The sequence below is a fragment of the Salvelinus fontinalis genome, chromosome 35 (assembly GCF_029448725.1).
Source record: "Salvelinus fontinalis isolate EN_2023a chromosome 35, ASM2944872v1, whole genome shotgun sequence".
Taxonomy (NCBI): Eukaryota; Metazoa; Chordata; class Actinopteri; order Salmoniformes; family Salmonidae; genus Salvelinus; species Salvelinus fontinalis.
Window position 1 is genome coordinate 18,521,765 of NC_074699.1, and position 27,199 is coordinate 18,548,963.

The 27,199-nt window shown below is 50.3% G+C and overlaps 1 protein-coding gene across 3 annotated transcripts in view; it reads left to right on the top strand.

Annotated features, from left to right (window-relative positions):
• Positions 1-27,199, top strand: part of LOC129834438 (centrosome-associated protein CEP250-like) — a 193,231-nt gene that overhangs the window by 129,891 nt on the left and 36,141 nt on the right. For all 3 annotated transcript variants that reach the window (XM_055899417.1, XM_055899418.1, XM_055899419.1), the window contains exons 14-18: positions 19,766-19,912; positions 20,976-21,068; positions 23,838-23,900; positions 25,008-25,292; positions 27,025-27,183. In XM_055899417.1, the coding sequence (XP_055755392.1) occupies positions 19,766-19,912; positions 20,976-21,068; positions 23,838-23,900; positions 25,008-25,292; positions 27,025-27,183 (747 nt within the window). The remainder of the gene's footprint in view (positions 1-19,765; positions 19,913-20,975; positions 21,069-23,837; positions 23,901-25,007; positions 25,293-27,024; positions 27,184-27,199) is intronic.

Genomic DNA, 27,199 nt, shown 5'->3' on the forward strand with positions numbered 1-27,199 from the left:
TGCAGCGTGTAGAATGTAATAAGTGTACATTTATTTTCTGTGGTGGTGATTTACTGGTGTTTCCGGTGCTTGGGAAAAAGAGGGCAGCAGTGTATCTTAATGAACATGACTGCTGCGTATGCACTCACCTCCAAGGCTTTTTTACACACCGGAGACACAATATTATCCAGTTGCTAGAGAGGGTTTGGATGTTTTTTATGGTGTGTATAAATGAAATGCCCCCATTCCAGCATAGTGGTTTTTTTTTATTAACAGATGGTGATGTTCGGTGTAAGCTTGTTTAAATACCAGTCTAATGGCACCTTGTCTGGCAGTGAGGCAGAGTTTAGTATATTTAGGCTAGCTGTGGGGCTCGGACCCTGCCATTCTGATTGCCTAGCCTGGTCCACCTGTGTTCCTACATAGAGCCCCCTGTGTCTTTAACCTGCACACACACACACACAATCCCCCTCCCATCTCAGGTCCTGTCCTCCTGAGTGAGATCTGATGGAGCCATGCAAAGAGGTTTAAAATAAAAACACTAACACAAACACACATGGTTGATGGAAGCCTGAAATGGACATTATACTCTGAGGGGAAGTAGATCTAATCCCATGAAACAGTAGGCTTTAAATGTTTTCTGTCCTCGGAGCCTTGTGGTGCGAACCTCCCTCTGTGAGACCACCACTGAATAGAAAAAAAATTGAATCAAACAGCATTTTTTCAGAAGTAAATACTAGCGTAGAAGCTTTTGGTCCAGTGTGTCTGATGCTGTTCATTGATTAGCTCAGCTATGTGGGTTTGTTTTAACATTTCTGGCCTCAAAAGACTGACTTAATGCACCCCGGAAGAAAAAAGATGGAGGCAGCCTCCTTTCTGCTCTTTCATGAGGACAACTTCTCAGACGTGTCCCGCTCTTTCAGTGTGTCTGTGTGTCTGTGTGTGGTGCGCGTGTGCATGTGAGTGTGTGCATGCGCAAAAGCCTCTTGTACACTCTATCAAAAGCATGAAGTGTTTTTCAATGGGACACTATTGTTGATTCTAGAGCTCTATGTCTCTCCCATTCTAGTAGTATTTAGATTTCATATGTGCATTATACTCATCTCTTCCCCATTCTCCCGTTGGTCTTTGTGAAATGGGACGATTCTCCATTGCTAATGTGCTCCTTTCTCTCTCCTTTTCTATGCTGGTCTCAGAACAGTTTTTTCTCTCTGAGTAGACTATGTACGACAATGTATTCTGATATTTGCTACAACTCCATGGCTTGGATTATATAGGCTTCTTTTCTCATACTGGCTTTGTATTGGTGTTTGAAGTTGTATTTTAGTGGTGTGCGTGAGTGTTTGTCTCGTGGTCGTCGTGGGTTTCTGTGGTTTAGCAGAGACACTGTGTGTGTGACAGTTGAGACAGACGTGGACCCATGACACAAACCACTACAGTCAACGTGTACATCAGAGTGACCTTCCGGACCAGGCTGGAGTTCACATACAAGCTTTTTCTCCAGGAAGTACAGAAGCTATTAGATGTAATGGCGATGTTGTTGTCTTTTATATTTCCTCTCTGCTAGAATTCATTGATAGTTTGATAATGCAGGGGTCCACTGAGTGCAAGAACTCTAACCATATGATAAGATATTGGCAACATGTTTAAAGGCTGGTAGTTTTATTTGGTACATGAGTGTATTATTTGTTCCTGGCACTGGTAGCAGACAGTTATTTTTCATTGCTTGGTTAGAGGGCATGCTTCCAAAGTGTTGTTCTCAGCTGTAGTGGAGAGTAAAGAAGGGAGAATGAGGAGAGGACTGGGGCCGGGGGCTCTCTGATGGAGTGAGGAGAAGACTGGGGCCGGGGGCTCTCTGATGGAGGGAGGAGTGAGGAGGGGACTGGGGCCGGGGGATCTCTGATGGAGGGAGGAGTGAGGAGGGGACTGGGGCCGGGGGCTCTCTGATGGAGGGAGGAGTGAGGAGGGGACTGGGGCCGGGGTCTCTCTGATGGAGGGAGGAGTTAGGAGGGGACTGGGAGTGAGGAGAGGACTGGGGCCGGGGGCTCTCTGATGGAGGGACGGGTGAGGAGGGGACTGGGGCCGGGGGCTCTCTGATGGAGGGAGGAGTGAGGAGGGGACAAGGGCCGGGGGCTCTCTGATGGAGGGAGGAGTGAGGAGATTACTGGGGCCGGGAGCTCTCTGATGGAGGGAGGCGTGAGGAGAGGACTGGTGCCGGGGGCTCTCTGATGGAGATGAGGAGTGAGGAGGGGACTGGGGCCGGGGGCTCTCTGATGGAGGGAGGAGTGAGGAGAGGACTGGGGCCGGGGGCTCTCTGATGGAGGGAGGAGTGAGGAGAGGACTGGGGCCGGGGGCTCTCTGATGGAGGGAGTAGTGAGGAGGGGACTGGGGCCCGGGGGCTCTCTGATGGAGGGAGGAGTGAGTAGAGGACTGGGGCCCGGGGGCTCTCTGATGGAGGGAGGAGTGAGGAGAGGACTGGTGCCGGGGGCTCTCTGATGGAGGGAGGAGTGAGGAGAGGACTGGGGCCCGGGGGCTCTCTGATGGAGGGAGGAGTGAGGAGGGGACTGGGGCCCGGGGGCTCTCTGATGGAGGGAGGAGTGAGGAGAGGACTGGTGCCCGGGGGCTCTCTGATGGAGGGAGGAGTGAGGAGAGGACTGGTGCCGGGGGCTCTCTGATGGAGGGAGGAGTGAGGAGAGGACTGGGGCCGGGGGCTCTCTAATTGAGTGAGGAGGGGACTGGGGCCGGGGGCTCTCTGATGGAGGGAGTAGTGAGGAGAGGACTGGGGCCGGGGGCTCTCTGATGGAGGGAGTAGTGAGGAGAGGACTGGGGCCAGGGGCTCTCTGATGGAGGGAGGAGTGAGGAGAGGACTGGGGCCGGGGGCTCTCTGATGGAGGGAGGAGTGAGGAGAGGACTGGGGCCCGGGGGCTCTCTGATGGAGGGAGGAGTGAGGAGAGGACTGGGGCCGGGGGCTCTCTGATGGAGGGAGGAGTGAGGAGAGGACTGGGGCCGGGGGCTCTCTGATGGAGGGAGTAGTGAGGAGAGGACTGGGGCCGGGGGCTCTCTGATGGAGGGAGGAGTGAGGAGAGGACTGGGGCCGGGGGCTCTCTGATGGAGGGAGGAGTGAGGAGGGGACTGGGGCCGGGGGCTCTCTGATGGAGGGAGGAGTGAGGAGAGGACTGGGGCCCGGGGGGCTCTCTGATGGAGGGAGGAGTGAGGAGGGGACTGGGGCCGGGGGCTCTCTGATGGAGGGAGGAGTGAGGAGAGATGAAGATCAGGAGCGTTGTTTTGCCAGGCCAGTGTGGCAGAGCTGGTGTGTCTGGCCCTATGCCAGCCTGGGCAATGTGCCCACGGGGAGGCATTGTGTAGCCAGCGCTGTGCCACAGACAGAGAGGCAGGAGACAGAGAGGCAGGAGACAGAGAGGCAGGAGACAGAGGGAGAGGCTGTACTGAGGCTGGTAAGAGGACTGACTGACTGTCAGAGGAGTCTGGGTTGAGTGATACTCCCCCCTGGGGTGTGATGGGTGGGCAGGACCACCATGAGAGAGAGAGAAACTCCCATATCCATTGGGAGAAATACCATAGTGTGCCATCACAGCAGCAAGATTTGTGACCTGTTGCCACTAGAAAAGGGTAACCAGTGCAGAACAAACACCATTGTAAATACAACCCATATTTATTTTCACTTTTGTGCTTTAACTATTTGTACATAATATGACATTTGAAATTACTTTATTCTTTTGGAACGTTTGTGAGTGTTATGTTTATTGTTCATTTTTGTATTGTTTATTTCACTTTTGTTTATTATCTATTTCACTTGCTTTGGCAATGTAAACATATGTTTCCCATGCCAATAAAGCCCTTAAATGGATTTGAGAGGAGAGAGAAAAGGCTGATGTTGGATAGTGCCATGTCATTCATTGCCTTAGCGACTCCTTGGACATCATGCCTATTTAGTCTGTGCATTTTCAGTTAACCTCCAATGCATGCAACATATGCAGACTGTAGTGGACAATGGGGATTTAGAGCAATTAATGCTAATTATGCAGTCGTTTATAGTCTCAAATAATAATCCTGCTTGCCTGTTTAGAGGTTGTTGTTTTTCATTCACTCAGTTGTTTCTCCTTTCTCACTGTGTCAATGCTTGAATAAACAGATGCTTCATGGGTAAAATGCTATCTCCCTGGTATGTGTGCATTTAAATTGTGTTTGCTTTTCAAAACCCTATCCCTCCTTTCCCCTTCTTTTCCCTCTCTCTGTTTCCCTCGCCCCCTCTTCGCTCCTCTTTGTATCCTTAAAATATTCTGCACATCCCGCAGCAGTTCCGCATCGCAGATATCCCTAATATAATCTATGTGTCTGAATACTAATTTATACTGTCAGGATAAAATAAATAGTCTACAGTTAATTATGGGGAGCCGGCTCCTGGCTTGGCCCAATGATTTATGAAGTGCGCGTAGGCATTCTGCTACACATTTTTCTTAATTTATTTTTAATCTGTCTTTCAATACATTTTCCTGGAAACGTCTTAATGATGTCAGAGGTGTGTGTTAATGACCCTGGCTCAGGGAGCAGTCCTCCGGTGGTGGAGAGGTGGGGCGGGGGGTCCAGCCTGACAAGGGCACTTTCAGGCACCCCCCTTCACCCCTCCCTCCCACCTCCCCTCTCCACACACCACCTTGGTTTCATTTGTAGCCTTGGTGTCTGTCTGTCTGTGTGGTTGCCTGTGCGTACATATGTCTTTCTGTCTGTATGCCTTGCTGTCTGTGTGTCTATGTGTGTCTTTCTGTTTCTCCTATCAGCATTTCTCCTATCTTTCCCCTCATTATTGTGTGTCCATGTGTTTTCTGTGGGGGCTCCTGTTCCACTAGACTGCTCTCTTGTTTATTTAGCTCTCTGGTCCTGTGTGAGCAGTAAGATACAGTAACGTAGCAGTAAGGTTCTGGGTAATCCATACCTCTGTGTGGTCAGAGCTGTTAGCCAGGCTGGGGGTGGGTGGTTGGTGATGCTGGGCATGGTCCACCAGGGGAGAGAGAGCCCCTAGCTCCCTCCCAGACAGCAAAGCACTTTGCATGATTAGATGTATTTTCTCCACCCATTCTTTTCCTCTCAAATTAAAGCCGATGTCTCCTCTACTTGTTATGCGCTGTCGACCTCCGGCAATTAGCGTGGAGCGTGCCCGACGTGATGCTCGGAAAGCCCTGGTAGGGAGCGGTCAACAGGAGGACAGGCGCTGAGCCTCCGCCCTAACCACGTCCGTCCGTCTGCCAGCCTCCCAGACAGACAGAGGCAGCACACAGCTCGTCAGAGCAGGGCCCCATTATGGTCATCCACACATCTCTCTGCATCAGGATGCTCTCATTTACCTCCTCCAGATCCTACCATTTATCTCCTCTGGAAAAAAATATCTCCCATCAAGCGGCCAAGCATGGCTGGCTGCAGTGGCTATCCTGAAAGAGGAAAAAGAATGATTGAATTTCTTCTCCTTTTTGCCTACTCACTTTGTTCATACACACATCATTACACACAGAGGCCTCGTTTTCATCTCGCGGCCAGGCAGGCTGATGCTGAGATCAGGGCTCTAAGTTAGCCATCCGGCCGCAACCAGAACATCGCTGCAGATCAATACCTGTGGTCAGGAAGGAGCAGCCCGCGCTATGCTGTGCTACGCCTCCTAAATAGGCCCTGCAGGTCCCACCATAAAACACCTCACAGGCCAGCCTGGCGGACCCATAAATCTCCACGTTTTTTTTTCTTTCTATTGGAGCGAGCCAAGAGTAGCTGGGCTGGGTTAGGATAGGGTGGTCCATGAGCTGGGTTAGGATAGGGTGGTCCATGAGCTGGGTTAGGATAGGGTGGTCCATGAGCTGGGTTAGGATAGGGTGGTCCATGAGCTGGGTTAGGATAGGGTGGTCCATGAGCTGGGTTAGGATAGGGTGGTCCATGAGCTGGGTTAGGATAGGGTGGTCCATGAGCTGGGTTAGGATAGGGTGGTCCATGAGCTGGGTTAGGATAGGGTGGTCCATGAGCTGGGTTAGGATAGGGTGGTCCATGAACTGGGTTAGGATAGGGTGGTCCATGAGCTGGGTTAGGATAGGGTGGTCCATGAGCTGGGTTAGGATAGGGTGGTCCATGAGCTGGGTTAGGATAGGGTGGTCCATGAGCTGGGTTAGGATAGGGTGGTCCATGAACTGGGTTAGGATAGGGTGGTCCATGAGCTGGGTTAGGATAGGGTGGTCCATGAGCTGGGTTAGGATAGGGTGGTCCATGAGCTGGGTTAGGATAGGGTGGTCCATGAGCTGGGTTAGGATAGGGTGGTCCATGAGCTGGGTTAGGATAGGGTGGTCCATGAGCTGGGTTAGGATAGGGTGGTCCATGAACTGGGTTAGGATAGGGTGGTCCATGAGCTGGGTTAGGATAGGGTGGTCCATGAGCTGGGTTAGGATAGGGTGGTCCATGAGCTGGGTTAGGATAGGGTGGTCCATGAGCTGGGTTAGGATAGGGTGGTCCATGAGCTGGGTTAGGATAGGGTGGTCCATGAGCTGGGTTAGGATAGGGTGGTCCATGAGCTGGGTTAGGATAGGGTGGTCCATGAGCTGGGTTAGGATAGGGTGGTCCATGAGCTGGGTTAGGATAGGGTGGTCCATGAGCTGGGTTAGGATAGGGTGGTCCATGAGCTGGGTTAGGATAGGGTGGTCCATGAGCTGGGTTAGGATAGCGTGGTCCATGAGCTGGGTTAGGATAGCGTGGTCCATGAGCTGGGTTAGGATAGGGTGGTCCATGAGCTGGGTTAGGATAGGGTGGTCCATGAGCTGGGTTAGGATAGGGTGGTCCATGAGCTGGGTTAGGATAGGGTGGTCCATGAGCTGGGTTAGGATAGGGTGGTCCATGAGCTGGGTTAGGATAGGGTGGTCCATGAACTGGGTTAGGATAGGGTGGTCCATGAGCTGGGTTAGGATAGGGTGGTCCATGAGCTGGGTTAGGATAGGGTGGTCCATGAGCTGGGTTAGGATAGGGTGGTCCATGAGCTGGGTTAGGATAGGGTGGTCCATGAACTGGGTTAGGATAGGGTGGTCCATGAGCTGGGTTAGGATAGGGTGGTCCATGAGCTGGGTTAGGATAGGGTGGTCCATGAGCTGGGTTAGGATAGGGTGGTCCATGAGCTGGGTTAGGATAGGGTGGTCCATGAGCTGGGTTAGGATAGGGTGGTCCATGAGCTGGGTTAGGATAGGGTGGTCCATGAACTGGGTTAGGATAGGGTGGTCCATGAGCTGGGTTAGGATAGGGTGGTCCATGAGCTGGGTTAGGATAGGGTGGTCCATGAGCTGGGTTAGGATAGGGTGGTCCATGAGCTGGGTTAGGATAGGGCGGTCCATGAGCTGGGTTAGGATAGGGTGGTCCATGAGCTGGGTTAGGATAGGGTGGTCCATGAGCTGGGTTAGGATAGGGTGGTCCATGAGCTGGGTTAGGATAGGGTGGTCCATGAGCTGGGTTAGGATAGGGTGGTCCATGAGCTGGGTTAGGATAGGGTGGTCCATGAGCTGGGTTAGGATAGGGTGGTCCATGAGCTGGGTTAGGATAGCGTGGTCCATGAGCTGGGTTAGGATAGCGTGGTCCATGAGCTGGGTTAGGATAGGGTGGTCCATGAGCTGGGTTAGGATAGGGTGGTCCATGAGCTGGGTTAGGATAGGGTGGTCCATGAGCTGGGTTAGGATAGGGTGGTCCATGAGCTGGGTTAGGATAGGGTGGTCCATGAGCTGGGTTAGGATAGGGTGGTCCATGAGCTGGGTTAGGATAGGGTGGTCCATGAGCTGGGTTAGGATAGGGTGGTCCATGAGCTGGGTTAGGATAGCGTGGTCCATGAGCTGGGTTAGGATAGCGTGGTCCATGAGCTGGGTTAGGATAGGGTGGTCCATGAGCTGGGTTAGGATAGGGTGGTCCATGAGCTGGGTTAGGATAGCGTGGTCCATGAGCTGGGTTAGGATAGGGTGGTCCATGAGCTGGGTTAGGATAGGGTGGTCCATGAGCTGGGTTAGGATAGGGTGGTCCATGAGCTGGGTTAGGATAGGGTGGTCCATGAGCTGGGTTAGGATAGGGTGGTCCATGAGCTGGGTTAGGATAGGGTGGTCCATGAGCTGGGTTAGGATAGCATGGTCCATGAGCTGGGTTAGGATAGGGTGGTCCATGAGCTGGGTTAGGATAGGGTGGTCCATGAGCTGGGTTAGGATAGGGTGGTCCATGAGCTGGGTTAGGATAGGGTGGTCCATGAGCTGGGTTAGGATAGCATGGTCCATGAGCTGGGTTAGGATAGGGTGGTCCATGAGCTGGGTTAGGATAGGGTGGTCTAGAGGTTAGGGAGTATGACACTAGGGTGATTCCAACTGTTAATCTGTATCCTTAGAGACCTATAATCAATAAGCATTGGCCAGGGAAAGGACAGGTTGGGGTTTGTGTTGTGTCTTTGGAAGATACACATACACTCCTTGATTTGGGCCAGAACAAGCACACTTGTTTAGTTCTTGTGTTTGGATCGCTAGTCTGGAGTGTTTTACTATGGACTGGGTTATAGCGTGGTCCATGGATAGCGTGGTTATAGCGTGGTCCATGGATGGTGCTAGTATACTGGGCTACAGGAGGTCTGGATTGTGCTAGTATACTGGGCTATAGCAGGTCTGGATTGTGCTAGTATGCTGGGCTACAGGAGGTCTGGATTGTGCTAGTATACTGGGCTACAGGAGGTCTGGATTGTGCTAGTATACTGGGCTATAGCAGGTCTGGATTGTGCTAGTATACTGGGCTATAGCAGGTCTGGATTGTGCTAGTATACTGGGCTATAGCAGGTCTGGATTGTGCTAGTATACTGGGTTACAGGAAGTCTGGATTGTGCTAGTATGCTGGGCTACAGGAGGGCTGGATTGTGCTAGTATGCTGGGCTACAGGAGGGCTGGATTGTGCTAGTATTCTGGGCTACAGGAGGGCTGGATTGTGCTAGTATTCTGGGCTACAGGAGGGCTGGATTGTGCTAGTATTCTGTGCTACAGGGGGCTGGATTGTGCTAGTATTCTGGGCTACAGGAGAGCTGGATTGTGCTAGTATGCTGGGCTATAGCAGGGCTGGATTGTGCTAGTATTCTGGGCTACAGGAGGGCTGGATTGTGCTAGTATGCTGGGCTATAGCAGGTCTGGATTGTGCTAGTATTCTGAGCTACAGGAGGGCTGGATTGTGCTAGTATTCTGGGCTACAGGAGGGCTGGATTGTGCTAGTATTCTGGGCTACAGGATGGCTGGATTGTGCTAGTATTCTGGGCTACAGGAGGGCTGGATTGTGCTAGTATGCTGGGCTACAGCAGGTCTGGATTGTGCTAATATTCTGGGCTACAGGAGGGCTGGATTGTGCTAGTATTCTGGGCTACAGGATGGCTGGATTGTGCTAGTATTCTGGGCTACAGGAGGGCTGGATTGTGCTAGTATGCTGGGCTACAGCAGGTCTGGATTGTGCTAGTATGCTGGGCTACAGGAGGGCTGGATTGTGCTAGTATGCTGGGCTACAGGAGGGCTGGATTGTGCTAGTATGCTGGGCTACAGCAGGGCTGGATGGTGCTAGTATGCTGGGCTACAGGAGGGCTGGATGGTGCTAGTATGCTGGGCTACAGCAGGGCTGGATTGTGCTAGTATGCTGGGCTACAGGAGGGCTGGATGGTGCTAGTATGCTGGGCTACAGCAGGGCTGGATGGTGCTAGTATGCTGGGCTACAGCAGGGCTGGATTGTGCTAGTATGCTGGGCCACAGCAGGTCTGGATTGTGCTAGTATACTGGACTACAAGAGGGCTGGATTGTGCTAGTATTCTGGGCTACAGGAGGTCTGGATTGTGCTAGTATACTGGGCTACAGGAGGGCTGGATTGTGCTAGTATTCTGGGCTACAGGATGGCTGGATTGTGCTAGTATGCTGGGCTATAGCAGGTCTGGATTGTGCTAGTATACTGGACTACAGGAGGGCTGGATTGTGCTAGTATGCTGGGCTACAGGAGGTCTGGATTGTGCTAGTATGCTGGGCTATAGCAGGTCTGGATTGTGCTAGTATGCTGGGCTATAGCAGGTCTGGATTGTGCTAGTATACTGGACTACAGGAGGGCTGGATTGTGCTAGTATTTTGGGCTACAGGAGGGCTGGATTGTGCTAGTATACTGGGCTACAGGAGGGCTGGATGGTGCTAGTATGCTGGGCTACAGGAGGGCTGGAGTGGGTAAAATGTGTTCCAGATGAGAGCCTGGGGAACTGCCAAAGACCGAGAGAGACAGAAGGCTGATTCTCCTCATCTCCCTCCTTCAACCCCCCAGGCTGTGTGTGTGTGAGTGGATCTGTCTCTGTTGGCCTGCTCCATGCATTAACCAAACAGATAGCCACCAACTTTAATTACCTTTGCTTCCACTTACTCACCCCTGATGCCCTCAAACCCCATCCACCCTTCTTGCCTCCCTCGCTTGTGCAAATGAAAGAGGAATAGGGGAGAGAAAGAAGAGAAGCATAATTACGTATTTTAGTGGAGTGCGGCAGAATGCCTTTTGCCAAATGACTCTAATTCCAAATAGTTAACAAGATTTTTCTTTTTAATAGAGCCGAATCCGTGTGACAGCAAATAGCTTTCCCATTTGCAGCCCTTAATGGCTTTTCATACTTTGCACTTCCAATAAGCAGTAAACTCGGAAATTAATATTGCACGCTGTGTTATGATGCAAATGGGAGCGAGATAGGAGAGCGGTACCTTCATGCAGAAAGCTCTGATTAGATCCATAATTGCTGCAGTGGGATGAAAGCATTTCTCCCGTTCGTTTGAATTGTTTTTTTAATATATATATGTATATTTTAAGCCTCTCCATTCGCTCCGGCGTCAGAATCGACAGAATTGTTTTGGTATGTTGTGGTTTTGCATTTTTAAGTCAATGCTAATCAGTGGTAATTGTGGTTGGAAGAAAAACACTCCTCCACAAAGTCTTTGTCTGTATGGAAGATTGTTTATGTGACCTTTCACTGTATTCAATATGTATTGGTGTATATTTTGTGTACTGTGTTCAGATCTAAAATATGGTTTAAGATCCTAAAGGTAGATTCTGTCCTTGGAGGGTCCAACTAAAACACCTCTATTTCATCTGATCATACTGTAAATGGACATTTAGCTGCTGTCACGCTTGTTGAAATGAGTGGACCAAGGTGCAGTGTGCGTAGAGTTCCACATTATCTTTAATAGTGAAACTTACAACAAAGAATAACAAACGTGCAGTCACAGAGCGCAACAAAGCACTAACTCAAACAAACAATATCCCACAAACACAGATGGGAAAAACGGCTACCGAAATATGATCCCCAATTAGAGGCAACGATTACCAGCTGCCTCTAATTGGGAACCATACAAAACACCAACATGGAAATATAAACTAGAACACGCCCTGACCTACTACACCATAGAGCACCAAGGGCTTTCTATGGTCAGGGTGTGACAGTACCCCCAAAGGTGCGGACTCCGGCCGCGAAACCTGAAACCAAATGGGTTGGGTGGGGGGGTGATTAGTGTCGGTGGCGGCTCCGGTGAAGGTCGTAGCCCCCGACCAGACCCCGGATCCGGCCATGGTGCCGGGCTGAACGCCGTGCTCGTATCGGGCACCGGCGCCAAGGAGGGCTCCAGCCATGGAGCTGGGTTGGACGCCGTGCCTGGACTGGCCACCGGCGTAGAGGAAGGCTCCTGCCCTGGAGCTGAGCTGCACGCCGTGCCTGGACTGGGCACTGGCGCAGAGGAAGGCTCCTGCCTTGGAGCGGGACTGGACACCGTGCCCGGACTGGGCATCGGCGAAAAAGAGGGCTCCGGCCATGGAGCTGGGCTGGACGCCGTACCTGGACTGGGCACCGGCGCAGAGGAAGGCTCCGGCCATGGAGCTAGGCGGGACGCCGTGCCTGGACTGGGCATCGGTGTAGTTGAAGGCTCCTGCCATGGAGCTGGACTGGACGCCGTGCCTGGACTGGGCATCGGTGCAGTTGAAGGCTCCTGCCATGGAGCTGGACTGGACTGGACGCCGTGCCTGGACTGGGCATCGGTGCAGTTGAAGGCTCCTGCCATGGAGCTGGACTGGATGCCGTGCCTGGACTGGGCATCGGCGCAGAGGAAGGCTCCGGCCATGGAGCTGGGCGGGACGCCGTGCCTGGACTGGGTACTGGCGCAGAGAAAGGCTCCAGCCATGGAGCGGGACCGGACGCCGTGCCTGGACTGGGCATCGGTGCAGTTGAAGGCTCCTGCCATGGAGCTGGACTGGACGCCGTGCCTGGACTGGGCATCGGTGCAGTTGAAGGCTCCTGCCATGGAGCTGGACTGGATGCCGTGCCTGGACTGGGCATCGGCGCAGAGGAAGGCTCCGGCCATGGAGCTGGGCGGGACGCCGTGCCTGGACTGGGTACTGGCGCAGAGAAAGGCTCCAGCCATGGAGCGGGACCGGACGCCGTGCCTGGACTGGGCATCGGTGCAGTTGAAGGCTCCTGCCATGGAGCTGGACTGGACGCCGTGCCTGGACTGGGCATCGGTGCAGTTGAAGGCTCCTGCCATGGAGCTGGACTGGACGCCGTGCCTGGACTGGGCATCGGTGCAGTTGAAGGCTCCTGCCATGGAGCTGGACTAGATGCCGTGCCTGGACTGGGCATCGGTGCAGTTGAAGGCTCCTGCCATGGAGCTGGACTGGATGCCGTGCCTGGACTGGGCATCGGTGCAGTTGAAGGCTCCTGTCATGGAGCTGGACTGGATGCCGTGCCTGGACTGGGCATCGGGGCAGTTGAAGGCTCCTGCCATGGAGCTGGACTGGACGCCGTGCCTGGACTGGGCATTGGTGCAGTTGAAGGCTCCTGCCATGGAGCTGGACTGGATGCCATGCCTGGACTGGGCATCGGCGCAGAGGAAGACTCCGGCCATGGAGCGGGACTGGGAAGGCGCACTGGAGGCCGGGTGCGGGGAGTTGGCACCGGACGTACCGGGCTGGGGAGACGCACTGGAGGCCTGGTTCGTGGAGCCGGCACAGGTGGCACCGGACTGGTGACACGCACTTCTGGGAGAGTGCGGGGAGCTGTCACAGGATGTACTTAACTGGGGAGGCGCACTGGAGGCCTGGTGCGTGAAGCCGGCACAGGTGGCACCGGACTGGTGACACGCACTTCAGGGAGAGTGCGGGGAGCTGGCACAGGACGTACCGGACTGGGGAGGCCCACTGGAGGCATGATGCGTGGAGCCGGCACAGGTGGCACCGGACTGTTGACACGCACTTCAGGGAGAGTGCGGGGAGCTGGCACAGGACGTACCGGACTGGGGAGGTGCACTGGAGACCTGGGTTGTGGAGCCAGCACAGATGGTACCGGGTTGAGAAGGTGCTCTCCAGCGCGCCTGCGCTGCAGCATACTCCTCGCCAAAACCTCTCTCCAGTATCCCTCGTTGAACTTCTCCAGAGATTGCCATTCGGGCTCTGGCACTCCCCGCTGCTCCGCCGACCGCTCCATGTGCCCCTCCCCCCCCCCCCTCCCCCCAAAATAATCTTGAGGTTTCTGCGGCCGCGGTCCCCGGCGTCGTTGCTGTCCCCCTACGCTCCTTGGCGATTCCTGCCAAGGACGGGTCTCGTGTCCTCCCATGATTTCCTCCCAAGTCCAACTCACTTTCTCCTCCACCACACGCTGCTTGGTCCTTTCTTGGTGGGATATTCTGTCACGCTTACAACAAAACAACAAAGAATAACAAACGTTCAGTCACGGAGCGCAACAAAGCACTAACTCAAAAAACAATATCCCACAAACACAGGTGGGAAAAACAGCTACCTAAATATGATCCCCAATTAGAGGCAGCTGAACAATACAAAACACCAACATAGAAATATAAACTAGAACATCCCCTAGTCACGCCCTGACCTACTACACCATAGAGAACCAAGGGCGCTCTATGTTCAGGGTGTGACAGCTGCTTTATGGGTCACCCAGTTACAATGTGTTTGAACCAATTTAAACCAACCAGCCACCTCTTTCCAGGAAAACACGCAATCTAGATATTTTTGGCGCAATCTAGATATATTTGCGCAAGGTGTTTCATAATTAACATCTGATCCAAGTCATTTAGTTACCAATTCCATTTTACACCTGCTGGGAAGGAGACCGTTCACACAGACAGCCATGGGGTTGTCATGTTAATGAACATATACATTCTACCTGACCATATTGTCAGCTGTAGCCCAGCTATGGTATAACACTGTCATATGCTTTAAATGCAGGCTGTAAATACGCCACAGCACAGCGGCCTGCCCCGGTGCCTGACTCTAGCCCAGCCCATAGAAGAGCAGAGCGTCCTGCCTGCTTGGAGCCCCAGCCTCAGACATATAGCCACCCTGACCTTTAGACAGAAATAGCTAATAAATGGGCCTCCGATTGCTGCCAGCTATTGAGGTTAAGTGTCCTTTGGTCTGCGGGGCTTCAATGTAGCGCTGTGCAGCCGAGGCTGGCTGGGTCACGTGACCAACGCGCACGCCCACACATACGCACATCGGATTCCCTCTCGCCGGGCGTGTCGTCATGGCAACGCTTCATTTATTTTTCAGCGCGTTCCTGTTTCACCTGTCACTTCGATAATTGCCACTGAATTTTCGAGCGTATCAGGGAAGAAATTACGATGATGATAATAATAAGACAATATTTATGAGCCAAACGACTGACAGACAAGTGTAGAGAGATGAAGAAATGTAGAAAGGTTTCATTAGGATAGAATATTCATGTAAGGACAGGGCTTTTTTGGGACTGATAAAGCTTGTTTCCTTCTGTCTCACGGGCTTTAGCTCATTGCCTGTGTGACTGGCAGCGGAGTCTGAATTTCCATTGTTTTAATTGGGTCACCCTCTCCTCCATGTCACCTCTCTGGTGAGCATCTCTCTGGTTAATCAGTTCTACAAGACTGTGTCTCACTAGCCGAAACATCCTGTGCCCCTCACAACTATTGATGTTCTGCTTTTAGAAGTATTGATAAGACCAGCAAACGTAATGGCCTTTGTCACGGTGCTGTATTCATTATTGGCCGAGAGAGAGAGACCAATAGAGACAGAGACAAAGACGGAGAGAGAGAGAGAGACCAATAGAGACAGAGACAAAGACGGAGAGAGAGAGAGAGAGAGGGGGGGGGGGCAGCTGGTGCTCTTTACCAAGGTCACCACTATCATGTTAAGCACCTGAAGTCGATAATCTTCTCCTCTGAGATTGGAAACATGTAAAAGTTTTCATGGCAAAACTCCGTACACAAAAATCAGTCTCGTTCTCACTGTATAGCTTGAAATTGACAGCGAGCTGTGAAAGCCAGCTACGAGTGTGAATAAGAACAATGCATTTTTTCTAATTGGCTGTGGTAGCATTTGTTTACTAATATGAGGTTATTGACAAGATGTTGAATATGTTCTATGTGCATAATTAAAGTGTTGTGTGTAGGAGGTTTTCTAGGTGGGGATATTAGTGTGCTGTTATGTTAGGTGCATTGAGTGCGTTCTGGACTTGGTCGATATGTGTCATATTATCACGTCCTGCTGCTTTGAATGATTCTCATAATGCACTAGCATATAAAACATATTTTCTCATCAAAGTGTTCCAGACCTCATTTGAGATTTTTAAAGTCAATATCTACTTTAAAAATGTGTTTATAACGATAACAAATGCCTTATCCTGTCGGGTTATTTTAGAATTAGGACATAAAAACGTGAAGTTATTTTTGCTTGCTTTGCTTGATAAAACAAAAACACAAAAGCAAGCGTCCATGTTGGATTTATATGTGTGCTTTGGGAGAATGTCAGTGGAATTAATTGATTTGCTCATATTTGTCAGAAAAGAGTAAGCGCCTAACCCCAGCTTGCATTATTAAAGCTAATACCACAGTGGTTTCGGCAAGTCCTCTGCCGTGAATCAAAGTCTGACACGGACTGATGATGTATGGATATATTATTCAGAGCGTTGCATGGGGCTCTGAGCAGGACTCTTGCCCCCCATCCCATCCTGCATCAGCAGCCCCACCCCATCCCCCTGGAGGGTACCTGTGTTTTCAAAGTAAAGACCACTTAGAGAATAGCCCGGGGCATCTGCATACTGGAGTGTCCTGTGTTACACATTAGAAGCCTGTGTCCAGGTCCGCAACATAAACACTCTCAACAGCCCCTGTCTCCCCCTCCGCCCCGGATACCCCAAATACCTCAAAGACAGGGAGGGGAAACGGCTTACACAGACAGGCCACAATGTGGAACAGATCTTCTTCAGGGACATGACCATCTTAATGACCACTCTCTGAGAACCTCCTCAGCTCAATCCTACAGTTAAGCTTTCATAGACAATATGGAGAAAATGCCTAGATTTCATCAGCAATTAAATTGTCCTTACATATTTAAAAAGCATTCAAGATATTTTCTCTAGAGAATGAGGAGATATTCAGTCCAATTCAAAGCATTGTGACTTTTACCTGCCTAGCATAGCACAGTAACCCCTTCTTACTTATGTAGCCTGTCCCAGCAGACAAACACCCAGTACGTCTCAGAACATGGCAGCATGTCTGCTAACAAATACACTACTTAATGAGCTTCATCTAGTGTAAATTGAAAAGCACTTATGGAAGTAATGAACGCTTAAACGCTGAGAGGATGGGTGAGGGGCGGAGGGAGAAGAAGATGTGGCGCGCTTTTTGACTTGTGGCATCAAAGACAGCATAAACTGAACAGCAGGGCGTATGAGAAGGAGCTGGGACTGCAGTGTACAGGGTGCACCCACCCAGGGCCGCTGAGACTGAGATGCAGGGCTGACATCTTGGGGGTGAACAGCAGACACAGCAGGCAGTAAACATCTCCCCCATGGGTGAGGCCTCGGCAGAGGGTGAGACGGGGTTAACGATCAGACGTCTCGTTCAATCCCCCCGGTGGAGTAAATGGGTTTTGATCAGGCGCCAGGAAGGAGCAGAATAAGCTGCTTTCATAGGCAGGCTTTACCATTTGTCAAGACGAACAGTTTTAATATTTTAAAAAACAATTATATTACCGAACAACAATAGAGCAAGGATTTCGGGAAACCTGCAATATAAATGTTTAATGTCAGTTTCTGCATACAGCTTTGTATCTGCATTAATAGCTTGGTTGGTTGTTGAGGGGAAAACAAGGAGTATTGCTTCACTGCTCCTTTGTGTGGATGCAGGCAGAGAGAGACGGAATTGAATGGCTGGGGAGGACATTAGAATGTCTTTACTGCCTTTCTCATTTCTGTATCTCCCCATCTGCTGAGATGGAGGTGTGAGGAATAGCATCATTAAGGTAATGTGCCTGGGAAGGCAATGAGTTGAGTTCTAACGTGGGCAGGTTCCTCGGCTCAGCCACGAGAAGCTTTAAATGCCCAATCTACAGTGACCTTTACCGCAGAGAGAGGAGAGAGCTTTAGAACACACACACAAACACACACAGCCCACCAGACACATTGAACAACAAATATAATGTACACATTTAACATATAGATTATTGTGTTAAATGGCCTCTAAATCAATCACATAACATGGCTGATGACTCTGTCCTATTTGTTTGGAGATAAAGATCCGTCCAGTGTGGATATGAGTGTGTAATTGGATGTTTGTGTCTGTCTGGGATCAGTTAGTCTGGAGTGTTGCAGCCTCCACAGCGTCACCAAACTCCAGGTTGTCTGTCAGCTGAGATGCAGAGCGGAGCCCTTTCATGTCACCAGCGTTCTCCCTGACAGAGTGGCAGAATGAGGGCAATTATAAATCACTTAGTGAGTGTGTGTTCCAGTAACGGATGGACCGCTGGACCAGACCAGCAGCACAGAGGTACCGGTATGTCACTGTTGCTGTAACCCTCTTCCATCAGCAGCACCCCCGCCAGGGAGGAGAACATGAGGGGGGTTTAGTCATCCCCTGTCTTAGTGTCCAAGCACAGCCAAGCCAATCATTCCTCAGCCCCCACCCCTTCGCCCCCCCGCACTGCAGCTAGAGTCAACAGCCATCCTTTAACACGCTCGTTCTCTTTGAATGTGTCGTTTCACTGTGTTTGTAGGCAATTAGGAATGACCAGGGGTTCTTTTATTGTTTGGTCGTCCAATGTGTGTTTTGTTTGGGCTGAGGACTTGGTGATGAATTTAACATTTTCCAATGAGTGGTGTGGGTCTAGGCGAGCGTGGCCGGTGGTGTTTTTCTTTAATACGTCTAAAGGTGAGGGGAACACACCATGTGATCAGTCATCCTGTCAGGATGCTCGACTCTGATTAGCCCAGTACTCTGGCTGACATATCTGACCTGCCACACTCCACGATGTCAAACGACTGACTCCGGTTCACCTAATGACTATTTTTAAGTTAGCCAAAAAGTCATCTTTTGTGACCTATCGTGAATCAAGTTTGTTTATCGGATTCTTCTCTTACGAAATGCTGAAAAACATCCATCTCTTTGTTGTGGCATTTTCAGAGTTTTCAGTAGATAAGGTCACAGACATACTAAAATACAGATCATCAAAATATATCGCCCTCCTTGATTTTACTTGCCCGTCTGATTAGCTCTGGGAACCCTTTCGTTTCACCTGTCCTACAGAGGGTAGCTCTGCTAGCAGCATTTTGTCAATCCAAGTTGCTCCAGGCGCCCTGGCCTTGAAGCCTCTCTATAGCTCCCCCACTACCCCCATGTACCTATTTCCCCTGCTCCCCTTGTCCTGTCAGGTGTGTGTCTGAGGCAGCCTAGCGCCTTTGGTGGCACTCTCCCCTTTGGGCCTCCGTCAGAGACTCCAGAATAGATCTTTATTTACAGCACAGAAGTTGGAAACAGCTGGTCAATCCATTTAGCCTAAGGCCACTGATTTGTTCGTATTTACTACAACACCCAAAGAAAAGCCGGGTATTTTCCCCTCTCTCTTTCCTATTGATCCGGCGCTTAGGAAATCTGCTCTGCTGTCTAAACACTATTGATCCCTCCCTCTCGACGGCAGGCTACCCGCACCAGTGTATAAAGGGACTGGATGAATTGAAATTTCATTTCCGACAACTTGTTCCTGTTATTTCTACCCATTTTTTGAGGGTGGAGAACATGCGTTGGCAAGTCGATAGGCGGTTGGCGGAGGGAGGAGCAGTGGGGCGAGACTCGCTATGTCATACCAGACCGCACCGTAGTGTACAGCCATGGACAGGCCAGCCACACACACGGGCCCCAGCCAGGAATGAATTCCTCGTTGAATAAGTTCCCAGTGATCATTATGGGCTATTAGGGCCTGCCGGAGGCCAGCCTGCCAGTCTCTCTCTCAGGTCTCTCAGTCCTGTCAGCAGCCAGCTGAATGGAGCGTCACAGCTACATCACAGAGCCAGCCAACACCCACAGAGAGAGCTGGACCTCAGCGCCAACATCCAGACCTCTCAATCATATGGATCGTATGGAGTTTTATAGCCAAATGAAGAGTCTTGTGAGGAACTACCCAACATGTTCTCTACGGGCTTTATATGATTAATCTAGTCTGATGAGCTGCTTGTTGTCAAGCCTTTAGTTTAGCAGGATGCTGTTGGCTGTGGTTTCGACCAGGATGTGTGACCATACCTTACCTCCCTTGAGCAAAAGTTGTGTGTGTGTGTGTGTGTGTGTGTGTGTGTGTGTGTGTGTGTGTGTGTGTGTGTGTGTGTGTGTGTGTGTGTGTGTGTGTGTGTGTGTGTGTGTGTGTGTGTGTGTGTGTGTGTGTGTGTGTGTGAGATTGACATTATTCTCCTTTCTATGCCCTCTAGCTGCAGGACAGGAGTGCTGAGGTGCAGAGGCTCCAGAAGTCATTGGCTGAGCTACATGGGCGAGAGATGGAGTGGGAGAGAGAGACATCTGCCCTGCAGGGCCAGCTGGGCCGTGCCAGAGAGGAGCTCCACAGCGCCATCCTCAGGGTGAGCCCTGAACTGCATCCTGCCCCTCCTCAGCGATCCCCATTGTGTTCCACTCAGACGATTAGCACTGAGATATAGTGGTACATAAAAGGGGAGGCCCTGTTTTAATTAACATAAATATTCATATAATGACCGTGAAGCCATCCCACGTTCCATTTCAGGCTCTTAGTGTTAATACATATTTTAATACATTATCATTACCGCCATCATAATTCTCATTATGGTAACTGTAATTATTCGATTTATGACAGAATTATTATTTTGTTCCCTGCAGCCATTTCCTCCCCGTAAAACCACATTTTCCCATGTGTATGGCGCTCTCGGTTTCCCCCCTCAAAAATATTGAACGGGCACTGATAAAGATAAACATACAAACACCCCAGCCTGTTGGCTCCCGCGCCTGTAAAACACTCAATCTGAATTGCATATCCGTCTGGCGACCAGGCTTGTCATAAGCCCTATTAAGAAAAATGGTCACAAGGTTTGACATAAATTGGAAAATGACATTTGGAAAGCGGCCGCTGCTGTGGAAATTAGAGATATTAAAATTATAAGTCAGTGTCTGGATGTGCAAGGGGGTGTTGAGCAGAGGCTGAATGTTCTCTTTCTCTCTCTCTCTGCCTCTGTCTCTCTTGCCTCTCTCTCTCTTTCTCTCTCTCTCTCTCCCTGTGTCTGTCTGTCTCGCTTGCCTCTCTTTCTTTCTCTGGGGACAGCAGAGGGGGTCTGGTCCTACAGGGACAGGGGCCTGTAGAGAGGGCTTCTCTCTGGACCAGCGACCCTCTCTGTCTCTGCTCCGTAGGGACAAACACTCCCTCTCATTTGGCAGTGAAAGTAGAGGATATTTTCTGTGCTAGCGTAGTATCCTGTCAACTGATTTAGCAGCTCTCATGCCATAACCTGCTAATGGATAATTTCAGAGGTGTGATATGCATAATGCAAATGTCTCCGCTGACACCTTTAAAAACAGACACTTCCCTCTCCCATGTGTGCCTCACCTCTGCCCTCCGGGTGTGTGTGTGTGTGTGTGTGTGTGTGTGTGTGGGCATTTGTGTGTTTTGAGCAGAGGCAGGCACAGCAGCAGAAGGAAGAGCTGTTTGGTGAGCTGCAGAGGGAGGTGGACAGACTGAAGAATGAGAGACAGGAGATGCGAAAAAAGGTAATTGAGTGCACGCGCACACACACACACACACACACACACACACACACACACACACACACACACACACACACACACACACACACACACACACACACACACACACACACACACACACACACACATAACAACCTTCCTTTGCTCAATGAAGAACAGTAACCCCACTCATATAAACACACATGTGTACAGTCCAGTACCTTCAACTGCTCAAAAAGTTCTTCATTCTTCATACTGCCTGGCTGGACTGCACATCCCTTCCTTTCACTGAGCTCAAAGAGAGGCTCCACAAAAGACTGGAACTGCTGTGGGGCTACGTGCCTTGACACTGCCGACCCTGAGCTATTGAGGAAAAAAAGACATCTGCTTTAAGATGAGGCGCAGCTATGCTACCTTCAAGGCGTGGGTTAAAGCCTCTTTTCATCCCAAGTGGGGGGAGAAAATATTACATCTTTGTGTCCTTGGGGGAGGGATGTTGCATTCAGATACAGGGTATTTGTGTTGCGAGAGAAGAGGTCAAGAGTGATGTCATCCTCCTTGGATCTGAAAGAAGAGAGGTCACCTCTATAAGAGCAATCCCACCCAGACTGGGTTCATGTGCCATTCTCTGCCCTCCGACTCTCAAGACTCAGATTGAACTATCACTTAAAAAGTTTCTGAAGATTTCAATTTCCATCAGGCACGTCTTTCCTTGCTCAATATCTGCTGTTTACCATAAAGCGTTCTCTAAGGCCTCCACTCAGTATGGCTTCATTTCCATAACTGTCAGAGTTCCAGTATAGCTGAATGTCACCTCCCTGCCAGGGGCCACTGTTAATAAAGCCCGGGGGCCCCAGGGGCCTGAGGTACCTGCGTCAGCCTCTCCTGTCCTGGTAGGTCTATCGCTGTCGCTTCCCCCTCTTCTCCTCCACATACACCCTCGCCCCCTCCATCCCTCACTCCCACTCTCCCTCGCCCTCGCCATCCCTCGCCCCTGCATTACCGCTCCCAAACTGCCCAGCCACAGCACCCCTTCAATATTTAAGCACTTTTTACTCCTGCTGTAAGTTTTTGCTGTTCTCTCTTAATATTTAAAGAGTTATTCCTGAAGAGGTCAAGGAAAGAAAGGAGAGGCACTTTGTCTTATTAAGGCTTCAGATGCTTCTCACTCCAGGTCTAGTGAGGAGAGAGGGGGGGGGGGGGGGGGGGGGGTCCAACCACTCAGTATGACTAGATAGCAGCATTAGTTATTCATCTGGACTGGCCTAGACCTGTTGTTGAATGTCAGGAGACTTAGCACAATTGAGAATGTGAGAAAACTTTTATGACTATTAAAGTCCCAGTACAGTCAAAATTCAGTTTTTTTTATATCATATTGTGCAACAGCTGATGAAAGAACTCTGTACATGTGTGGAAAAACTCTGTAAATATGACCATTGTATTTCCAACCAGAATCAGGAAATAACAATCTACACAATACCTTCTAATCAGCAGGTTTTACATGGGTGGAGTTTTGGCTTCCCTGTTGACATCACTAGGCGGTAAATTAGTTAATAGGCCAATAACAAGGATTTCCAAACCTCTCTGCCAATAACAGCAAGTTTTCAGTTCCCCCTCCCCACTTAAACCACTTTTTTATTTTCACCTTTATTTAACCAGGTAGGCTAGTTGAGAACAAGTTCTCATTTACAACTGCGACCTGGCCAAGATAAAACAAAGCAGTGCGACACAAACAACAACACAGAGTTACACATGGAATAAACAAGCGTACAGTCAATAACACAATAGAAAAACATAAAGTCTATATACAGTGTGTGCAAATGGCGTGAGGAGGTAAGTTAATAAATAGGCCATAGTAGCGAAGTAATTACAATTTAGCAAATTAACACTGGAGTGATAGATGTGCAGATGATGATGTGCAAGTAGAGATACTGGTGTGTAAAAGAGCAGAAAAGTAAATAAAACAATATGGGGATGAGGTAGGTAGATTGGATGGGCTATTTACAGATGGAATATGTACAGCTGCAGCGATCGATTAGCTGCTCAGATAGCTGATGCTTAAAGTTAGTGAGGGAGATATAAGTCTCCAGCTTCAGCGATTTTTGCAATTGGTTCCAGTCATTGGCAGCAGAGAACTGGAAGGAAAGGCGGCCAGAGAAGATGTTGGCTTTGGGGATGACCTGTGAGATATACCTGCTGGAGCGCGTGCTACGGGTGGGTGTTGTTATCGTGACCAGTGAGCTGAGATAGCGAAGACTTATAGATGACCTGGAGCCTGTGGCCCTCGCGACGAATATGTAGCGAGGGCCAGCCAACGAGAGCATACAGGTCGCAGTGGTGGGTGGTGTATGGGGCTTTGGTGACAACGGGTGCGGGCAGCGAACGGTTGAAAAGCATGCATTTAGTTTTACTAGCGTTTTGGAGTGTTGTATGGCATTGAAGCTCGTTTGGAGGTTTGTTAACACAGTGTCCAAAGAAGGGCCAGATGTATACAGAATGGTATCGTTTGCGTAGAGGTGGATCAGGGAATCACCCGCAGCAAGAGCGACATCACTCCCAGACAGTCCCAGCAAAATTCTTGCTTGATAAATAGTTTTTTGCTAAAAAGCTATTTTTGTTTCTTTTTGACCATTTTATTGGAAAATTATTATAGTAAGGTTCTTAATTGTTACTCAGAAGTGATTTTATATTGATATAAAACGTCTGCTTTGTTATAACAGCCCTTCTGTGTAACCTCCCGCTCTATCTCTTCACTCTCTGTCTACTTAACATGTTGTGTGTGTTTCTCCTCAGCTTTGTGGTAGAGAAGAGGAGCTGAAGAAGCTGAGAGACGAGCAGCATCAGCTCAAGGACAAGGTCTGTGGCTCTGGGCTCTGGCTGACACCTTTGTGCTCTCAGGAACAGGATGACACACAATGCTGCTTAACAAGGCCTCTCCTCTCACGCTGCTGTGTTGTGAGGTGCCTGACTGACTGACACAGCGTGGGCATCTTCTAAAGCCTGCTCTCAACCCTCAACTTCACATTCGCCTTTTAAGCAGTGGGAGCCGACGTGTAATGGGGCTTTTGGTTGGCCCTTAAAGGCCATAAGAGTGGGTCAGGAGCGCTCCCGGGGATTGGTGTGGTGTGTGTGTGTCTGCGTGTATGCACATGTCTACTGGGCATGGCCTTGGCAGCCCACACTAATGAGGGCTCAGACAGGCCCTGTCCCAGTCAATATAGGGAGGTAGAGGGAAGATCTGGGACAGAGGGTGATAATCTGTAGACGGAGCGAGAGAGGGAACAAGAGAGAAATAGAAAAGGGTCAGACGGGCGTTTTAGGTGGTCTGTAGGTCTGCGCTAGATCCCTGTGTGAGGTGAGTAACCCCGGACAATTGTTGAGCGCTGGGCCTGCTTGTTTTTACAGCGCGGCCTCACTATGCTCTGGGACCGCAATAAACCACGGCCTTCAAAGCACAGCCAAGCTCCACTAACTGCTGAGTGCTTCTCTGGTGGTTGGACAAGATTACTCTCAAAACAAAGTGTAGACAGGTTGATTGATAGAAGGGTCTGTAGAGGTGCGCGCCACAGTGTTTATTCACACCCCGCTAACACTCGTTTGTTTCATTCGCATGGACTTTAATGTGCTGATCCTGTTACTGTGTGAGTTTGTCAGTTCATAAAGAATAGTCCTGCTCTTTCAGTGGGTTTTAGTGGATACTCACTAGGGCTGTTGTAGATGTGTTGTTTTAACATCGTGGGAACTAGCTGTGACAGAAGGGACAGTCTGCTCTGTGCCACAGCAGACACCGTGATGACGAGCGTCGGTCGTGTGTACATGAGTGTCTGTACTATGTCCTTGACTGTTAACGTGTGTGTTCTTAGTGTGTGTGAGTTGTGTTTCTAGATGTCTCCTGACTGATATGAATGACTGAAGATGTCTATTTGAGGATGTAACTGACTGTGACTGTGTGTCTATGTGCAGGTGAGGGAGAGCGATGTGCAGGCTGTGTGGCTGCAGAGCCAGGCAGACGTGGTGGGTCGGGAGCTGTGGGAGGAGAGTGCCCAGCGGGACAGGGAGCTGTGGGAGTGGAGGGACCGCTACCATGCTGTCTCAGAGGGACTGCGGCTGAGGGAGGCTGGGCTTGAGGAGGTGCAGAGGGCCAGGGACACGGCCCTCAAAAGCCTGAGACTACAGGAGGAGAAGACCCACAGTCTGGGGGCCCAGAGGCAGGAGCTGCAGCACAGCCTGGACGGCCTACAGGACAGGGTGAGTCGCTGGGGCTGGGGAGGTACAGGGAGCAGGGTTGAGGGTGGGGGTGAGGGATAGGTAGGAAGAAGAGGAGAGAGGTGGAAGGGAGTCTTGGCCTGGGGAGGAGGGGGAGGTGGAATGGTTCTTGGAGCTGTGGGGGTCAGGGGGAGGGAGCAGGGTGGAGGGTGTGGGGGGGTTGGGGGACAGGTAGGAAGAAGAGGGGAGAGGTGGAAGGGAGTCTGGGCCTGGGGAGGAGGGGAGGTGGAATGGTTCTAGGAGCTGTGGGAGTCGGAGGGAGGGAGCAGGGTTGGTGACGGTGGTGTGGTTGCAGTGTGGGTGTAGTGAGGACCCGGTCAGGCTCCATCACATCAGGTCACTGAGGTCTAATTAAGCTGAGCTCCACATTAGGCTGCAATCTGCAAACATGTACAGGAAATTAGATTTTTTTCCCCCACTCCTCGCTTTCAAGTGCACGGCCGTGTTAAAATGCATATGACCCCCGTGGTTTTAATTACCATTTTGTGCTTAGCAGGCAGGTTAATGACACTCCTTAATGGGCTCTGTGGAAATTAGCCTCACAGAGAGGAAGGATGTATCTTTTCTTTACTGATGTGTTTCTTTCTTGTCCTTTTATTGTTTCTTGTGATAAAAGGGACATTAAAACTCAGTTAACTACCACTGTTATGAATAACTCCTGTAGGTCAACTGAAAATCACTCAGCCATAACCCTCTCACAATCAGAATGTTCTATGTGGAAATAAGGCTCCTCTGTTTCAGACCCCCCTCATCTGAAAGCATGTGTGGTGAACCTCAAACTGACCTTGTGGCTCTCTGTCTGCTCATTCTCCTCTGTCTGTCTGTCTGTCTGTCCGTCCGTCCGTCCGTCCGTCCGTCCGTCCGTGCGTGCGTGCGTGCGTGTGTGTGTGGTGGTTAGAATCCTCAGCCACTCTTTAGATACCCCAGTCGACAACCAGCCCTCTTCTCCCCAGCCCACTCATCCATTCCACATGTTCCGGGATCAGTGTTGTTGTTAATTGCCTCATCCCAGTCAGCCTCTCTCTGTCTCTCATGCGTATGATTACTCACGACAAAATAACACTATCAATATAGCCGTGTGTTTTCATTACTCAGGTACCAATGTGGAGTCTCATCATATTTTAACAGATTAGGGCAGCAAAAACGGAGAGAGAAAGCTGCTTTATCAATAATTATGTGTCCACAACAATTTCACAGAAGCTTAATAACAGCAGCAGAAATGGTTCTGTATAAACTCTTATACTCCAATTTGCATTGGAACGGAGGGATGTAGCTAGCAGGCAAACCCATTTCCCTAAAACAGGAAACATAATCTTGCTTATCTAGGGCATGTTTTTTGTCCAAATGGGAAACTAACTGAACAGAACATCTATATATATTGTGTTCTTTTCTAATGTACAATTGTGAGTGTTGCCACCATTAAATGGTTTGTTGGACTATTACCTATTTATGTGTTATTATGTGTGTCTAGGATGGCACTAAAACCATCACGCTCTTTGTCATTGGTTTTCCTGTATCCCTGTAAGACGGAACATAGAGAACAACAGTAAATAAACATTTGATTTGAACCTTTTTGCTTCTTGCTGATTGCAAATAATGCCTCTGATTTGAACAGGAAAGTGCTTTCCACATAGCTATTACTGTACAATCAGCATGTTCTCTGTCCTGTCCTTGATGTGTTCTTCAATGTGTTACGTTCCCTCCTGTCCCGCAGCTTGCCCAGAAGGAGGAGATGGTCGTGGCTCTCAGAGTGAAGCTGCAGGACCATGAAGAAGACGCCCGTGTTCTCCGCCAACAGCTGCTCTCCTCCCAAGATGCACTGCAGCAAGTTACTGCCGAGCTGAGGTCATGTAAACGAGAGAGGGAGAAGCAGGTAAGAAAAGGACTTT